Source organism: Terrapene carolina, unplaced genomic scaffold (assembly GCF_002925995.2).
Source record: "Terrapene carolina triunguis isolate 2854851 unplaced genomic scaffold, T_m_triunguis-2.0 Scaffold378, whole genome shotgun sequence".
Lineage (NCBI taxonomy): Eukaryota > Metazoa > Chordata > Testudines > Emydidae > Terrapene > Terrapene triunguis.
The window spans coordinates 336,224-353,661 of NW_020664729.1; the positions used below are offsets into that span (position 1 = coordinate 336,224).

The following is a 17,438-nucleotide window of genomic DNA, read 5'->3' on the forward strand; positions in this document are numbered from 1 at the left end:
TGGGGGGCGGGGGAGGGGGGGTGCAGTGTGGCCGGGGGGAGCCCTGTTGGAGGCAGCAAGCCCGGCAATGGTAGGGGATGGAGGTTCACAGCCCTTGATTCCCCGGCCAAGCCAAGGGAACAGGGCTCTATCCGAGCCCTCCTTCCCCAGTCTCCCCACCCTCTGCCTTGCATCTGCCTAGAGACTGGAGCGGGGAGGCCACTCCCTCCTCCCACTTACACCCCCCCCCCATGCAATGTGTGTCCATGGGGCTTACCCCTGCAGCCCCCACCTCACACTCCAGGGCTACCTCTGCCACCCTGAGCCCACCCCAGCATTGGGCAGGCCAAGGCAGTGGGGCCTGCCCCCCATTTACAGCACCACCTGCCTGTTAGCACAGAGGGCAGCTGGGTGTGTGTGTTTGGTGGGGGAGGGGGTTGTCTTTTCTGTCTTTCTCCATTTATTTAGTCTGATCCTCATTGGTTGTTATTGCTCCCCTCTGATCCGATGGGGTTTCATAGAATATCAGGGTTGGAAGGGACCTCAGGAGGTCATCCACTGGCTCCTGGGTTGGGGGCAGGGGGTGATGTAGTTGTTGTGCCACATGCTAAGAACAGGCTCTGGACCGTTCAAATGAGGCCCTGGCAAGATCAGGTCAGGCTCAGGATGCGACTCCATCTGTCCTGCCTGGGGCTGTCTGGCCAGTCCCCAAGTTGTGAATATGGACAGATCTGGGATTTGGGGAGGGGTGGGGGTTGGGGCAGGGCTCAGGAAGAGTTTCTGCCCCCAGGCCTGCACACCCCACGGCTCCCCAGCCGTGACATCATGGTCCTTGCGCCAGGCCCTAGCGCTTGCTGGTTGCACCGCATGGTCCGAGCTTTGCCCGCCCCCAAAGGAATTTCACTGGCGACGCAGCGTAAATCTCCTGCAGCTCCCCTGGGGAAGGGTGACTCACTCTGCGGGTCCAGCGTGACCTTTTAACGAGCACAGCTAGAAGTTGTGGGCCTGATTTTTTTCATTAACCTCCTGCACTGGGGACACTGGGCAGGGAGGGGCTTTAAACCACCTCCTTATATTCCAGTCCCTGGCCCACCCACAGGTGTAAATTAGGGCAGCCTCAGGGTTGCTCTAATTCACACCATCCTTCCCCCTGGAGAGCTGAAAATAACTGCAGCGCAGGGCGCTCTGGCCACTCCACTGATCCACCACCCAGGCTGCTCCATCCCAGCTCCCAGACCCATCTCTTCCCTGTAGCACCCACCCTCCGCTCTGGTGACTGGGCAGAGGAATTAAACCTTGTGGGAATCGAGCTCTGGGGACAGCAGAGCACCCTGCTTTCCTCCTGCAACACCCCAAGGAATTAGCTCAGCATGCCAGCACTGCGTGAGTCCTATTCCCTTCCAGACTGCTAGAAGATAACAGCCTAGTACTGCTACCACTGGAGCCCCCTCGGGAGATGGGACTCATTGACGCTGAGTTTCCCAGTTTGCACCTTGATGACGACAAAGGAGAGGCGTTGTTACGCTAGGCATCATGAAGGAGCCCCCGCATGGCATTTCAGCCCCATGCCTTGGAGAGGAAGACAGGCACTGTGGCTGTGGCATGGGATTGGGACCCAGGGCATCTGGGTTCAAGCCAGTGGCTGCAAATTGAAGCTAGACAATTTGAGGCTGGAAATGAGGCATAGATTTTTAACAGTGACGGTAATTAAGCACTGGGACAATTTACCCAAGGGCTGGGGTGGATTCTCCATCACCGGCAGTTTTTAAATCAAGATTTAAATCTGCCTTTCCCTAAACCCTTTGTCTGTGCAAACTGGGAGCGCTTCAGGGCAGGAACTGTGTCTCGCTCTGTCTGTGCCGCACCTGGGGCACTGTGTCCTGCAGCGCCTGGCACAGTGGGGCCCTGATCTCGGCGGAGGTGTCTAGGCACTTCTGTAATACAAACAAACAATAATAATCCCAATTCTAGCTGTATCAAACCGTGTCCACCACCACCACCACCACCCCACGCACAAAAAAGCCGCACTCAAACTGACTTCTGGTTTTAAACCACAATATGTTATTTTGAAAGCCCAGCACTTGCCAAGCAGCAGAGAAGCAAATGCACTGCAAAATATTAGATTGAGAGCCTGGCATTCTCCTTGTGTTTCACAGCCCCCACCCCCAGTTGACACAGGCACCCCCAAGCTCAGCTGTCATCCCCCCTGTCTGTTTCACAGCACACCTGGTCAGATTCATAGTGGGAGCGGAGCCCAGAAATTCCAGAGGAGCTCCCAAAGATTGAAACTTTTCAGACCTTCCAGCCTGAGTTTCCAAAGGGGTGCGGGGAGAGAATCTGCTCCTGATCTTTTTTCCCCATGCTGAATTTAAATCCTCCCAACCAGGAAACGCTACTTAGAAACCACAGCCAGGGTGAGTCACTTTCCTCACCACAAAATATTCACTCCCTGATTCAAAAAAACCTTGAATGTGTCAAACTGCAGCCGCCGAATCTTTTCCACTGCAGCTCCCTATTTGCTGAGCCACCACACAGGGACCTCTCGCTTCTCCTGTGGTGCTCGCCCTCTCTGTCAGCTCTTCGGGGCAGGGCCTGGTGAGTTTCAGCAGCAACGGCTCTAAGGCCCCTCGGCACCAGCGGTCTGTGTGCAAACGAGAATCGGGGCCCTGCTGCCTGTGGTAAACAAACAGGAGTCCGTCTGTCCCTGGTGGTTAATTAGCTCCTCTGTAGAATCCTAGGCTATGTCTACACTACAGAATTAGGTCGGATTTATAGAAGCCGGTTTTATAGAAACCGGTTGTATGCAGCCGATTGTGTGTGTCCCCACCTAAAATGCTCTAAGTGCATGAAGTCGGCGGACCGCGTCCACAGTACCGAGGCTAGCGTCGACTTCCGGCGCATTGCACTATGGTACCTATCCCACAGTTCCCGGAGCCTCCGGCGCCCATTGGAATTATGGGTTGAGATCGCAATGCCCGGATGATGCAAAGCAGTGCCGCGAGGGGTTCTGGGTACATTGCGTCAGGCCCCTCCCCCGCCGTCACAGCAACGGCAGACAATAGATTCGCGCCTTTTTACCTGGGTTACCTGTGCAGACAACATACCACGCCAAGCATTGAGCCCGCTCAGCTCAGCTCACCGTCACCATATCTCTTCCGGGTGCCGGCAAACGTGGGACTGCATTGCTAAACAGCAGCAGCAGCTTACTGCCTTTTGGCGGTAGACGGTGCAGCATGACTGGTAGCCTTCATTGGCGATCTGGGTGCTGGCAGCTGTGGGGCTGGCAGCCGTAGGGCTGCATTGCACCAGCCCCTTGCCTTTTGGTAGAAGATGGTATATTACAACTGGTAACCGTCGTCATCGTACTGCAGTGGCTGTCGATCATGGGCACCCGGGCAGACAATGATGGTTATCAGTCGTAGTATGCTATTTTCTGCCAAGTGCCCAATATTGTCTGCTAAGCACCCAGAAGAGGCCGAGGGCTATCTGGGTGCTGGCAGACATGGGGCTGGCAGCCGTGGGGCTGCATTGCACCAGCCCCCTTGCCTTGATGATGATGGTTATCAGATGTATTATTCGCAGGATGGGGCAACATTGCTATACAGCAGCAACCCCTTGCCTTTTGGGCAGAAGATAGTATATTACGACTGGTATCCATCGTTGTCATACTGCAGTGGGCATCAGATCGTGCAATAGACCTGAAGGCTTACTGCCAAGCGCCCAGTATTTGCTGCCAAGCACCCAGAAAATGCCAAGGGCTATCAGTCATGCTGCACCGTCGTCTTAAGATGTAAAAAATAGATTTATTCTCCATTCATTTGCTTCCCCCCTCCCTCCTGCTAAACCCAGGCTTTTGAGTTCAATCTTTGGGGGGGGGGGGGCATTCTGTGTGACAGTTGTTTGTGTTTCTCCCTGATGCAAACCCACCTTTCTTGATTTTAATTCCCTGTACCTGTACGCGGTGTCACTCGCCCCTCCCTCCCTCTCTCCCTCCCTCCCTTCTTCCCCTGGTCCGTCAGATACTACTTTCGCGCTTTTTTTCAGACCAGACGCCATAGCCAGCACTGGGATCATGGAGCCCGCTCAGATCACCGCGGCAATTCTGAGCACTATGAACACCACGCGCATTGTCCTGGAAAACATGCAGAGCCTCCTGGACATGCCAAAGCCAAACCAGGACCAGCTGAGGAGGAGGCGATTGCAGCGCGGCGACGATAGTGATGAGGAAATTGACATGGACCTCTCACAAGGCACAGGCCCCAGCAATGTGGAAATCTTGGTGTTACTGGGGCAGGTTCATGCCGTGGACCGCCGATTCTGGGCCCGGGAAACAAGCACAGAGTGGTGGGACCGCATCGTGTTGCAGGTCTGGGACGATGCCCAGTGGCTGCGAAACTTTCGCATGCGTAAGGGCACTTTCATGGAACTTTGTGACTTGCTTTCCCCTGCCCTGAAGCGCCAGAATACCAGGATGAGAGCAGCCCTCACAGTGGAGAAGCGAGTGGCGATAGCCCTGTGGAAGCTTGCAACGCCAGACAGCTACCGGTCAGTCGGGAATCAATTTGGAGTGGGCAAATCTACTGTGGGGGCTGCTGTGATCCAAGTTGCCAGGGCAATGAGAGACCTGGTGATATCAAGGGTAGTGACTCTGGGAAACGTGCAGACCATAGTGGATGGCTTTGCTGCAATGGGATTCCCAAACTGTGGTGGGGCGATAGACGGAACCCATATCCCTATCTTGGCACCGGCGCACCAAGCCACCGACTACATAAACCGCAAGGGGTACTTTTCAATGCTGCTGCAAGCCCTGGTGGATCACAAGGGACGTTTCACCGACATCAACGTGGGCTGGCCGGGAAGAGTACATGATGCTCGCGTCTTCAGGCAGTCTCTTCTGTTTCGAAAGCTGGAGGAAGGGACTTTCTTCCCAGACCAGAAAATAACAGTTGGGGATGTTGAAATGCCTATCGTGATCCTTGGGGACCCAGCCTACCCCTTAATGCCATGGCTCATGAAGCCATACACAGGCAGCCTGGACAGCAGTCAGGACCTGTTCAACTACAGGCTGAGCAAGTGCCGAATGGTGGTGGAATGTGCATTTGGCCGTTTAAAAGCGCGCTGGCGCAGCTTACTGACTCGCTCAGACCTTAACGAAAAGAATCTCCCCATTGTTATTGCTACTTGCTGTGCGCTCCACAATATATGTGAAAGTAAGGGGGAGACATTTATGGCGGGGTGGGAGGTTGAGGCAAATCGCCTGGCCGCTGATTACGCGCAGCCAGACACCAGGGCGGTTAGAGGAGCACAGCAGGGCGCGGTGCGCATCAGAGAAGCGTTGAAAACCAGTTTTGTGACTGGCCAGGCTACGGAGTGAAACTTCTGTTTGTTGCTCCTTGATGAACCCTCTGCCCCTCCCCCACCACCCTGTTAACTCTACTTCCCTGCAAACCAACCACCCCACCCTCCCCCACTACCCTCCCCCCTTCGAGCACCACTTGCAGAGGCAATAAAGTCATTGTTGCTTCACATTCATGCATTCTTTATTAATTCAGCACACAACTAGGGGGATAATTTGAAAGGTAGCCCGGGATGGGTGGGGGAGGAGGGAAGGAAAAGGACACACTCCAATTTAAAACTTTAAAACTTATTGCTATGGAAATCATCTAGGGTGGAGTGAGTGGGTGGCCGAAGGCCCCCCCACCGTGTTCTTGGGCGTCTGGGTGAGGAGGCAATGGGACTTGGGGAGGATGGCTGCTGGTTACAGAGGGGCTGTAGCGGCGGTCTCTGCTCCTGCTGCCTTTCCTGCAGCTCAACCATACGCAGGAGCATATCACTTTGATGCTCCAGCAGCCGGAGCATCGACTCTTGCTTTCTGAGTACAAGTTGACGCCACCTCTCCTCTTCAGCCCGCGTTTCAGCACGCAACTTCTCCTCTTCAGCCCGCGATTCAGCACGCCACCTCTCCTCTCGCTCATATTGGGCTTTTTTAAAATCAGTCATTGACTGCCTCCACGCATTCAGCTGTGCTCTGTCAGCGTGGGAGGCAGTCTGAAGTTCAGTAAACATTTCGTCACGCGTCCTTCGCTTCCTTCTTCGAATATTCACTAGCCTCTGCGAAGGAGTAAGATTTGCAGCTGGTGGAGAAGGGAGAGGTTGTTAAAAAAGATACATTTTAGAGAACAATGGGTAGACTCTTTCACGTTAGATTTTGCTGTTCACAACATCACACAGCACATGTGCTTTCGTTACAAGGTCGCATTTTTCCTCTTATATTGAGAGTCTCCTGGTTTGGTGTGAGAGATCACTCACGCAGTGCCAGGACACAGATTTCAGCTTGCAGGCAGCCATGGTAAGACATATAGTCTTTGGGCTTTTTTAACCTTCTTAACATGTGGGGATGGTTTCAAACAGTTCTGCCCTCATTTCCCATACCAAGCACCCGTGCCATTTAAAATGGGTTTGCAATGTAAAAGGAGGGGCTGCGATTTCAGGTTTAACATGCAGCACAAACCCAACTAACTCCCCTCCCCCTCACACCCAATTCTCTGGGATGGTCACTTCAACCCTCCCCCCCACCGCGTGGTTAACAGCGGGGAATATTTCTGTTCAGCAGACCAGGAAGGGGCACCTCTGAATGTCCCCTTAATAAAATTGCCCCATTTTAACCAGGTGACCGTGAATGATATCACTCTCCTGAGGATAACAAAGAGTGATAAGGAATGGATGTTGTCTGCATGCCAGCAAACACCGGGACCATACGCTGCCATGCTTTGTTATGCAATGATTCCAGACTACGTGCTACTGGCCTGGCGTGGTAAAGTGTCCTACCATGGCGGACGGGATAAGGCAGCCCTCCCCAGAAACCTTTTGCAAAGGCTTTGGGATTACATGAAGGAGAGCTTTCTAGAGATGTCCCTGGAGGATTTCCGCTCCATCCCCATACACGTTAACAGACTTTTCCAGTAGCTGTACTGGCCGCGATTGCCAGGGCAAATTAATCATTAATCATTAAACACGCTTGTTTTTAAGCCATGTGTAATATTTACAAAGGTACACTCACCAGAGGTCCCCTGTGTGCCCTCAGGGTCTTGGGTCAGTTCGGGGGTTACTGTTTCCAGGTCCAGGGTGACAAACATATCCTGGCTGTTGGGGTAACTGGTTTCTCCGCTTCCTTGCTGCTGTGAGCTATCTATGTTCTCTCCATCCTCATCTTCCTCGTCCGCCGAACCCGCTTCCCCGTTTGCAGAGAGGGACTCATAGAACACGCTTGGGCTAGTGGTGGCTGCACCCCCTAGAATGGCATGCAGCTCCGCGTAGTAGCGGCATGTTTGCGGCTCTGCCCCGGACCTTCCGTTTGCGTCTCTGACTTTGTGGTAGGCTTGCCTTAGCTCCTTAATTTTCACGCGGCACTGCCGCGCGTCCCTGTTATGGCCTCTGTCCTTCATGGCCTTGGAGATCTTTTCTAATGTTTTGCCGTTTCTTTTACTGTTTCGGAGTTCGGCGAGCACTGCTTCATCTCCCCAGATGGCGATCAGATCCTGTACCTCCCGTTCGGTCCAGGCTGGAGCTCTTCTGCGATCCTGGGACTGGGACTGGGACTCCATCATGGTTACCTGTGCTGATGGGCTCTGCATGGTCACCTGTGCTCTCCACGCTGAGCAAACAGGAAATGAAATTCAAACGTTCGCGGGGCTTTTCCTGTCTACCTGGCCAGTGCATCTGAGATGAGAGTGCTGTCCAGAGCGGTCACAATGAAGCACTGTGGGATAGCTCCCGGAGGCCAGTAATGTCGAATTCCGTCCACACTAGCCCAATTCCGACCCCCTAAGGTCGATTTTATCGCTAATCCCCTTGTCGAGGTGGTGTTAGGAAACCGGTTTAAAGGGCCCTTTAAGTCGACAGAAAGGGCTTCGTAGTGTAAACGTGTCCAGGCTTAAGTCGATTTAACGCTGCTAAAGTCGACCTAAACTCGTAGTGTAGACCAGGCCCTAGAATATCAGGGTTGGAAGGGACCTCAGGAGATCCTCTAGTCCAACCCCCTGCTCAAAGCAGGGCCAATCCCCTGACAGATTTTTGCCCCCGATCCCTAAATGGCCCCCTCAAGGATTGAGCTCACAACCCTGGATTTAGCAGGCCAATGTTCAAACCACTGAGCTATCCCTCCCAGCAGTGGGGAGCGGCAGCTGGGCAAATTCAGGCTGGAAATAAGGGGCACATTTTTAACAGGGAGGGGAATTACCTAGTGGACCGGCTGCAGAGCCATGGGGGGTGTCTGTCTGTAAGATGCACTCTGGCTCATGCAGACGTTATGGGGCTGGCTGCAGGTAATTGATCATCTCTGGCCTGGATCGCGCAGGAGCGCGATGGTCCCTTGACATCTGTGATCCAGCACTGAGGCCTGTATTCTTAGGGCCAGACTTGCAGGAGAGCGCCATTCAGGCACCCCGTCCAGGCACCGAAACGGCCACCGTCTAACTAAATCCCAGCCAGTCAATGGCTAGATCGGTTTAGCTGGCTCCTGTCGACTTGCCGACACAAGCGAAACTGCTAGAAGCCGGGCTGAAATCGAGGTACGAGCGGCTGTGCCGGAGTTAATGAAATCGGTGCCGAGCGCTCGGGGAAATCTGCCCGTTAACGTGCAGCGAGAAACGTGACCCGTTTTGAGACCCAGGCCCCGTTGTGTTTTGTCTGAGCGGCCTGGATCTCAACCGGCTCCTGGGTGGCCTGACCCAGATATGATCTTATTAGCATGCATGGCCCGGATGTGCAGCGCGTGCGTGTGTCTGGCTCGCTTGCCTTGCACGGTGCAGATGCAAGAGAAGGAGCCTTTTGTGCATCCTGCCTGTTGCAATCACTGCTGGCGCTGCATCCCCCCCATTGTCCCCCTCGGCATCCCAGAGCCGTCGCGCGCCGAGTCCGATTGTCCCTGTGGAGGATGAGGCAATAGACGCGGGGCTGCGCTGTGGAGAAGGCTGGCATGTCAGGCCGGTGCTAGCTGCCCTCGGGCCCTGGGCGGGGAAACGCTCGGGGACGGGAGCAAAGGTCCTTGGGTTGGGCCACAGCTGCAAAGCGGAGTGGGTGGGGGCTGGTTTGCCTCGCTCCCCAGCCTGTTTGATCAGGGAATTTGCTGGGGATTAGGCCCCTTTTCTGGCTAGTGATTTGTTCTGTGCTGAAATGGCTTTTCTTAGCTCTTCCTGAGGAGCTGCTAGATAGCCGAGGCTGTAGCAGCGTGAGCTAGAGGCCGGAGCCCTGGATTGGGACTGTTCCTGGCTGTGCCACTGGCCTTGGGCACGTCATTTCCCTGCTTGGTGCCTCGGTTTCCCCTCCTGTGTCCTGTGAGCTCTCTAGGGCAGGGACTGTCTCTCCCTGTGTGTCCGTGCAGCTCTCTAGGGCAGCTGTCTGTTTGCGGGGAGAGTGAGGGAAGCTCTCGCCCTGAACTCCCCCAGGGCTGGAATCGCAGCGGCTCCCCCGTCTGCCCTGGAAGTCAGTTGATGCCCGTGTGATTCTCCTGGCTGCTGGCCAAGGGAGTGTTGGCGTCTCTCCTCCAGCGCGAGGGGTTTAGCCCTTGGGGGCTGGCGCACCAGCGGGGCAGGAAGCAAATGTGTAGCCAGTCACTGTTCTGGCTTCTGGAAGCGAATTTACTGCTCACGAGGGAACGGCTGAGCTGGGCAAAGCCTCTTCCCCCCTCTCCCCCCCGCCCCGCCAGTGCCTGTCACCCCCCCCCCCCAGCCCCCCCCCCCCCCCCCCCCCCCCCCCGTCCCAATCCAGAGCTCCCCACCCCTCAATTCCAACCTACAGGGCCCCCTCCCCACCCACTATCCCAGCACAAGGCTCCCATCTCATCCCTCAATTCTGACCCACAGCCCCCCTCCCCCCACTACCTCAGCCCAGGGCTCCCCCTTTCCCTGCCCCTCAGTTCCAGCCTACACGTCCCCGGCCCCACCCCCAGCTATCCCAGCCCAGGGCAGATGCTGCCGAATCATGTGGCTTTGTGATGGAGACGAACGTTCACCAGGAATTGGTCTGAGATTCCCACACTCATGCCATCTGTGATCGAAAGCAAGGACTGGACCCAGGGCTGACGGGGCTCCTCGCTTGTGCCTTGACCCAGTTCCTGGCAGGAAGGGGTCGGGCCCAGTGTCTGGAATCCCGGGCAGCGCCATGGCTTGTGCTCCCGGCAGCTGTAGACTGGGAGTGGCCATGGGGCAGAGGGCTGTGTGGGGAAGAAAGCGGCTGGTGAGCTGAGACTGACCCCAATGCCAGGCTCCAAACCAACCCCCCCATCTCTGTGGAGCTCCAGCAGCCATGAGACCCCCGGGGGAGAACTCCCTGGGTTCAGGAGCACCTACGTGGCCCCCTCACAGGCCTGGGGAGTCAGCAGAGTTACATAGCCCTACAGGCTTTCTGGGGAAGCTGCCATAAGTTAGAGCTGCCTTGGGACTGCTCTGGCTTACACCGGGGGCTGCTTCGGCTCCTGCAGTAGCAGTGCAACCCGCTTCCCCCCCCCCCCCCCGCCTGGTGCTGGATCGCTTGGGGGATGCAGCCTGGAATCTGGCCCCATCTGAAACCGCTTCGCAGATGAAAGCAACGCAGCAAAAGTGACATTTCTGCGATGGCCGGTGGAGCGGGGGCTTGGCAGCCTGCACCTGCGGGGCTGACCAGAGAAGAGGAAGGTTGCAGACGCAGAGAGACAGGCTGTGCTGGGGTGGCTGCAGAAGAGGAAGGTGGTCGAGGCTGGGGGAGCAGAGGGGGAAGCTGTGCAGCTGGCTCTGGGAAGGTGTTGGGTCCTGAGATGTGCTGAGAGGATGTGGGGGATGCGGTTGTGCTGGACACGCTAGGAGGGAGGTTGTGGAGTCCAATGGGTGCAGGGGGGCTGGGACTGGGGGAGTGCTGAGGATTTCCCTGCTATGGGGCTGAATGACAGGGGAGGGGGGTAAATCATCACTTGCCCCTCGGTTTCTGTAAACCAAACCTGAGGCAGCCTCCTCTTGTGGTTAGAGCACAGATCCGGAAGCCGGACTCCTGGGTTCCTTTCCTAGCCACTCGATGTGTGACCTGGGGCCAGCCCCTTCTCCCTCCCTGTGCAGCGGCAGCAGGGACTGGGAGGTTTAGCTCCTTGGGGTCGGGGCTGTGAAGAGATCTGGGATCCAGGGCTGGAAAGATCAAGGGATTTGATGGATGCTGTCTGTCCTCAAGTCCCATCTGCTCCCATCTGGGGTCCATGTCCCAGGGCCTCCTCCCCTTAAGCCACTCCAGTTCCCTTCCCTCCCCTGCCAGCTGGCCTGATCTCTGCCCCAGGAGCCAAGGCACCTAGGGCCAGGCTGGAGGGAGCCACTTTTCAGTGGGAGTTCATATACCGCCCCATGCCAGCCTGCATCATTGCCAGGGCCTCCCGCACCACGGCCCTGGCCTCCGCTGCTGGAGCTGAAGGAGTGATGCTGCTGGCAGCAGTAGGCTGTTGTCCTGTTGTGGAGCAGCCACTAGAGGGAGACAAGCAGCATGTTGCTGGTGGGGGGCTGAGAACAACTGACTGTCAGGGAGAGGGGTTCTCTGGACTTGCTTGGGTGGGGGATGGGTCCAAGGGATGTTCCTGGGGGATGGGATATTGGGGGCGTGGAGGATGGGGCCCCTTGTTTGGGGGCTGTTCACTGTGGAGGGGGATGGGGCCTCTAGAGGAAGTAAACGGCAGGCTGTGGCATGGGACCCCCAGGGGATGCATAGGGGGCCTGAGAAGGGGGGGTGGTATGGGGGGGCCAGGATAATGGAGTGAAAGGGGGCAGGGTGATGGGGATGGGGTTCTGGGGGTCCTTGGCAGGGGTTGGGGCCCCTAGAGGCAGCCCCAGGAGATGTATTGGGGGGGTTCCTGGGAAGAGGAGTGTACTGTGGGGACACAGACCCCTGGGGGGCACAGAGATGGGGGATGGGAGCCCCTGGGCCCCACTGGGCTGAGGGATGAGACGGGCTGTGCTCTGTAGTTCCCTCGGACACTAACCCCCTCCCCCCCCCCGTTCTCTGCAGGACTGTGTGGGGCGCGGGAGGTGCACCTGCCCCCAGGGCCCCTGTTCCGCGTGGAGGGTACGGCCATCTCCATCCCCTGCAGCGTCTCGGAGTACGAGGGCCCCACGCTGCAGCACTTTGAGTGGTTCCTGTACCGCCCGACGGCGCCCGAGATCTCCATCGGCATGATCAGCACCAGGGACTCCAGCTTCCCCTACGCCGTCTTCGGCCCCCGCGTGCAGAGCGGGGAGGTGTCAGTGCAACGGCTGCGTGGTGATGCCGTCGAGTTACGCATCGCCCGGCTGCGGGCCGAGGACGCCGGTGTCTACGAGTGCTACACGCCCACCACCGACTCCATGTACCACGGCAACTACAGCAGCAAGGTGGTGCTGAAAGGTACCTGGGTACCGTGTAGCTCGGGGGACCCCATGCACACCGCCTGGCTCCCAGTTACCCCATTCCAGCACTGGGGACAAGACAGGGAGGGTGGCTGTAAACCCCCCTTACAGCCAGCCCCCCTTTTCGCCCACCCACCCCAGTGCCAAGACGAATCACTATAATAAAGATCCCAATTCTCCACTGCCACCCAGACCCGTGTGTGTCACTTGCACCAGTGGCGAGGGCCGGCCTGCCGGTCACATGGTGTCTCGTACCAAATTTGTGCTGGTGCAAATGAGGCACGAGAAGGTGGGTGGCTGCGGAGCCTCAGCCTGTTATAGTGACTGACCACGTACCATGGTAGCACCCAAGGGCCAGGCCTAGGGCAGAGCCCCATTGCGCTAGGCGCTGTACAAACGCTCCCTGCCCTCAGTCTGTTGCTTCAGGGAGGATTCTATTTTATGCACTCCCCATAGTCTGGATCATACCAAGTCCTGCCCACCGTGTAAATTACAGCAGCTTTGAGGTTGCTCTAACTTACACTCTGCTACCCAGCGCCCCATGTGCGCTCTGGACAGTCCCCTGATCTGCCCCCTATGCTAGGACTGGTAACAGCCTGGGGCGGTGGGGGCTGACCTGGTGCTGAAGCCTCTGGCTAGGGTAACGAGCAGCCCTGTTGTCTAGTGTCCAGGGCTCAGGCACTCCGTGCCTGGCTGCACCTAGAACAACGAGTCTGCACAGACCCTCGCCAGACGACAGTGCTGATTGCCCCACACAGCCCAGCTTGTGCTGCTGGCCCCACGTGAATGGGGAGCGTGAGACTCAGACATACATGGGCCTGGTTCTCAGCCACACTATGGCCCCTCCGTGTTACCCTGGCAGGGAACCGGGGCCTTAGGGTGGGTGGGAGCAGCCCTCCATAGGAATCTCCTGCGTGGCCGGTGTGGAGTTGCTGGAGAGGCTCGGGGCTTTTTCCTTTCCTGTAAGGGAGCGACTCGTGGGACTCCCCTGCGCCGGCAGGCCAGGAAACGCAGCATGGGCGGCTGACATAACATCGCCCCCCTGGAGCTCGTTCTTCAGAAAGGGGAACCGGGACGGAGCGTGGGGAACCCCGCAGTTCCTCAGACCCTGAGCCTGGCCAGGAGCCAGCTGCACCGTGGGATGTTCCCACTTGGCTGGGCTCTTTGGATTAGCCCATTGGGGTCTTCCCAGGGGCCCAGCGAGCTGCTGAGTGGGAGGGGCTGGGAGATATGCTGCAGCCTTCGCAGAGCAGAACAGGGGATTATTTTTGTGGGGTGAGAGGGGTGTGGGTTGGGGTGTCTCTGGGGCACAGGAGCTCCAGGCATGTCCAGCTGACCAGCCGTTCCCCCGCCCCCCACCTATACCTCTCGCTCTCCCTGCCTGGCATGGGTGGGGTGCGCAATAGGGTCTTTCACCTCAGAGAGGCCCAGGGCTCTGGCTCTATCTGCAGACCTGGGGCAGCTCCCACTACCCCACCCACCACCGGCCTCAGCCCTGCCCTGGAGGGGGCCCCCTTGGGCAGGAGGCAGCCGTGCGCTCGCCCCAGGGCCGGGCAGCCTGAGCCCCAGTGCTGGGTAGGGGAGTTGGGCTAGCAGAGACCATCCAGAGGCTCTGGAAAGGGGCTCCAAAGCTGGGGGGCAGCGGGGGGGCAGCCCAATCCTGCCGGGTGCTGTCAACTTCCACGCAGGCTGCTGGGCCAGAGACAGCAGCTCGCAAACCTGCGCCCTGGCTCGGCAGCTGAGCGCTCAGGCCCTAACAGGGTCAGGCCCCTTGTGGCTACAACCCAGGGGTCTGCCCAGTGGCGCCCCCTGGGGGGTGAGAGTGGAGTTCGGGCTCCATGGCCCATTGGGACCTCAGTGCCCCGCAGAGACTGGAGCAGGGGCTAGTGACTGAGCAGCTGGGACTCCCTGCCTGGTGTTGGGGTAGCGCCCACGCCCTGTTTCCACCAGCAGGGGGCGCCGAAGAACCAAAGGGACGAGCTGTTGCTTCAGGGTGTCCTTAGGGCTGCGGGGTTTTCTCTCCCGTCAGTCTGTGGCCTACAGGCATTTATGGCCACGGGGCAGCATCCAAGGGGATTAAAGCTATGGGGGGCAGGGGGTGAGGTATCGGACGTCAAAGGTAAAGAGCCATTAGAGCAGGGGAGGACACACACACGTACACACACACACTCTTTCCCCTAGTGGTGGAGCAGAGGGGTCGTCTCTGGGTATCTTGATTCCCTAGCTCCAGTGACCAGCAGGACAAGGCCTGGCCTGACCCTGCTCACATCTCTCTCTCTCTCTCCCCCCACCCCTGCAGTGATCCCTGACATGCTCGGGGTCTTGGCCCCCACACCCAGGCCCCTTCTGCGAGGCCGCATGGCTGGCACCTCCCCGCTGCAGCTCAGCTTGTCGGAGGGCCAGGAGCTGCAGCTGACCTGCACGGCCCAGAGCCAGACGCAGCAGCACACCCATCTCTCGGTCTCCTTCGGGGTGTCGGCTCCGGATGCCCCCGTGGGGCGCCAGACGCTGCAGGAGGTGGTCGGGGTGCGGCGTGACTTCACCGTGGAAGCTGGCGGGCACTTTGCCGAGCGGTACCGGTCTGGGGAGCTCTCTGTGGCCAAGGCAGGCGGCGAGCAGTACAAGCTGGCCATTGGGCGGGTGCGCCCGGGAGACGCGGGCACCTACCACTGCACAGTAGGCGAATGGATCCAGGACCCCGACGGCAGCTGGCAGCTGATCGCCGAGAAGCGGGCAGCGCTGGCCCAGGTGACTGTCCAGTCCATCGGTGAGTCCTGGCCGGCTCCGCCCCCAAGCCGCATCCTGTGTCGGTGCTCGCTGGGCTGGGCTTCCATGAGGAGGAGGGCGGTATGGGGCAGCAGGGCATTCGCTGATGCTGTCAGGCGGGGGGCGGGATCGGTCACCGGCCCTGTGGGAACTGCTAGCCCTGTGCCTGTCCGGATCCTGCCTCTTGGTCCGTCCCCACCAGCAGGGACCGCATTGCCAGTTGTCTCCCATCTCGTCAGTCATTCCCTCCAGTGCAAAGTGAGCGCAATCAGAGCAGTCGTGTTTGCACGGTCACCGTGCCAGTGACCAAGTGGGGCCAGGTGGCAGGGAATTGGACCCTTGGCCTTGAGGGAGCTGGATTCTGTGGTTCCCCTGGTTGAGGTTTGTGTGAGGGGGCTCAGCAGTTTGGCAGGGAAATGTTGTGCCCCTCCCCCCCACACACGCACCCCCTTCCCCGGGCAGCTTCAAGTGAATGCAGAATTCTCCTTCACCCCCTGCCCCTACCTGCTGTGCAGCATTGCTGTGTGGCTGTTAAACAGCAGCCATGCTCCACCCCAGAGGTGGCTACACGTCAGTGCTGGGTGAAATGATCTCTGGGCATGGGGTCCCTTGAGGCGGGGCAGGGCAGTGCCGACGGGGCTGTGTGGATGCTCTCACTCCCCCGCTCTCTCTTTGGTTCCTTTTCAGCGAGCCAGCTGGCAGTGTCGGCCAGCCCGCCCGAGGTCCGGCTCAGCGCTGGAGACGCCCTGGAGCTTCTTTGCAATCTGTCAGGCCCTGCGGCCCCTGCACCCCACGTGGCGTATGCCGTGAGCTGGGAGGTGGGCGAGGGGGACGGGCTGCTGGTGGCACAGCTGGACACGGATGGAGTGGCCATCGTCGGGGAGAGCTATGCCAACAGCCAGGTGGGCCGGCGCCAAGTCTCGCTGCAGAAGCTGACGCCCGCCCCAGGCGCCTACCGGCTGCGGATTGAGTCGGCTCAGCCAGGGGACGCGGGCACCTACCGCTGCGTGGCCCGGGCCTATGTGCACTCCCCTGATGCCCAGCTGCGGGAGGTGGCCAACAGCCGGTCACAGGGGCTGAAGGTGCACATGAAATCAGAAGGTACAAGAGTTAGACTGGGTGGGGGGCTGGTGTGCATTTGGGGGGGCCCCCTTTGCACCCCTACTCCTGCCGTCTGCCCTGTGCCCCCGGCCATGCTGATTCCTATTGCTCCAACAGGGTGTGATTGGCCTGGGTGTGAGCACCCCACAGCCAGCGCTCCTGCCCCGCTCCCTACAGTGCCCCCTGCTGGGGGAGGCCGGGGCTGGAGTATCTAGGAGCTCCCCCATGGCTAGTTCTCCTGCCCTGCTCCCTACAGCGCCCCCTTCTGGGGGATGCCTTAAGGGCAACTTTGTGTTGTTTTTTAGCTGTTTCCTCCTCTCTGCATTTCCATGTGTGGCCCCAGCCCCTTGGCCTCTGACGGCGTCAGGGTTCAGCCAGTGGGGGGTGTTCGGACCCTGGTAGGCCTGTGGGCTCAGCATCTGGGCCCTGGGCCATAGCTCCGGTGCACTAACCCCTGCTGCCCTTGTCTCTCCCCTGCAGCCGTGGTGGTGCAGGCCTACGCGTGGCTGCCCGTCCCCGCCACCTACCGCGGGGACACGGCCGAGCTGCTGTGTAACATCTCGGTGGAGTCGACCCAGGCCGTCCACGTGGCCGTCAGCTGGTGGGTGGAGGTGACGGTGGGGGAGGAGGAGCCCCAGGGCCGGATGGTGGCGTCTTTGAGCCGCGAGGGCGTGGCCGAGCTGGGCCAGCGGGCGTCAGGCGGGGACATGAGTCTGGACAAGGTGGGGCCGCAGTGCCACCGGCTGCGACTCCATGGGGTGGAGCCGTCCGACGAAGGGAGGTACCACTGCGCCGTCACCTCCTGGGTGCGCTACCCCGACCGCAGCTGGTACAACGCCGGGGCCGTGAAGTCCAACTCCGTCGCCGTGTATCCCTACGCCCGGGGTGAGTTCTGCGTGCACCGCCCTCCCCCCCAGTGTATCCCTACACCATGGGTGAGTGCCACTGGACACTGCCCATTCCCCGTGTATCCCTACGCCCTGGGTTAGTGCCGCTGTCACACACACACACACGTGTATCCCTACGCCCTGGGTGAGTTCTGCGTGCACTGGCTCCCCCCACCCCCCGCATATCCCTATGCCATGGGCGAGTGCTGCTTGGCACTGCCCATTCCCCGTGTATCCCTATGCCCTGGGTTAGTGCCGCTGTTACACACACACACACACACACACACACACACACACACACACACACACA

At 58.9% G+C, this 17,438-nt stretch overlaps 1 protein-coding gene across 1 annotated transcript in view; it reads left to right on the plus strand.

Moving 5' to 3' along the window:
• Nucleotides 1-17,438, plus strand: part of IGSF8 (immunoglobulin superfamily member 8) — a 22,917-nt gene that overhangs the window by 468 nt on the left and 5,011 nt on the right. The window contains exons 2-5 of the mRNA XM_026657999.2: nt 11,998-12,372; nt 14,674-15,141; nt 15,828-16,241; nt 16,722-17,126. Coding sequence (XP_026513784.1) covers nt 11,998-12,372; nt 14,674-15,141; nt 15,828-16,241; nt 16,722-17,126 — 1,662 coding nt within the window. The remainder of the gene's footprint in view (nt 1-11,997; nt 12,373-14,673; nt 15,142-15,827; nt 16,242-16,721; nt 17,127-17,438) is intronic.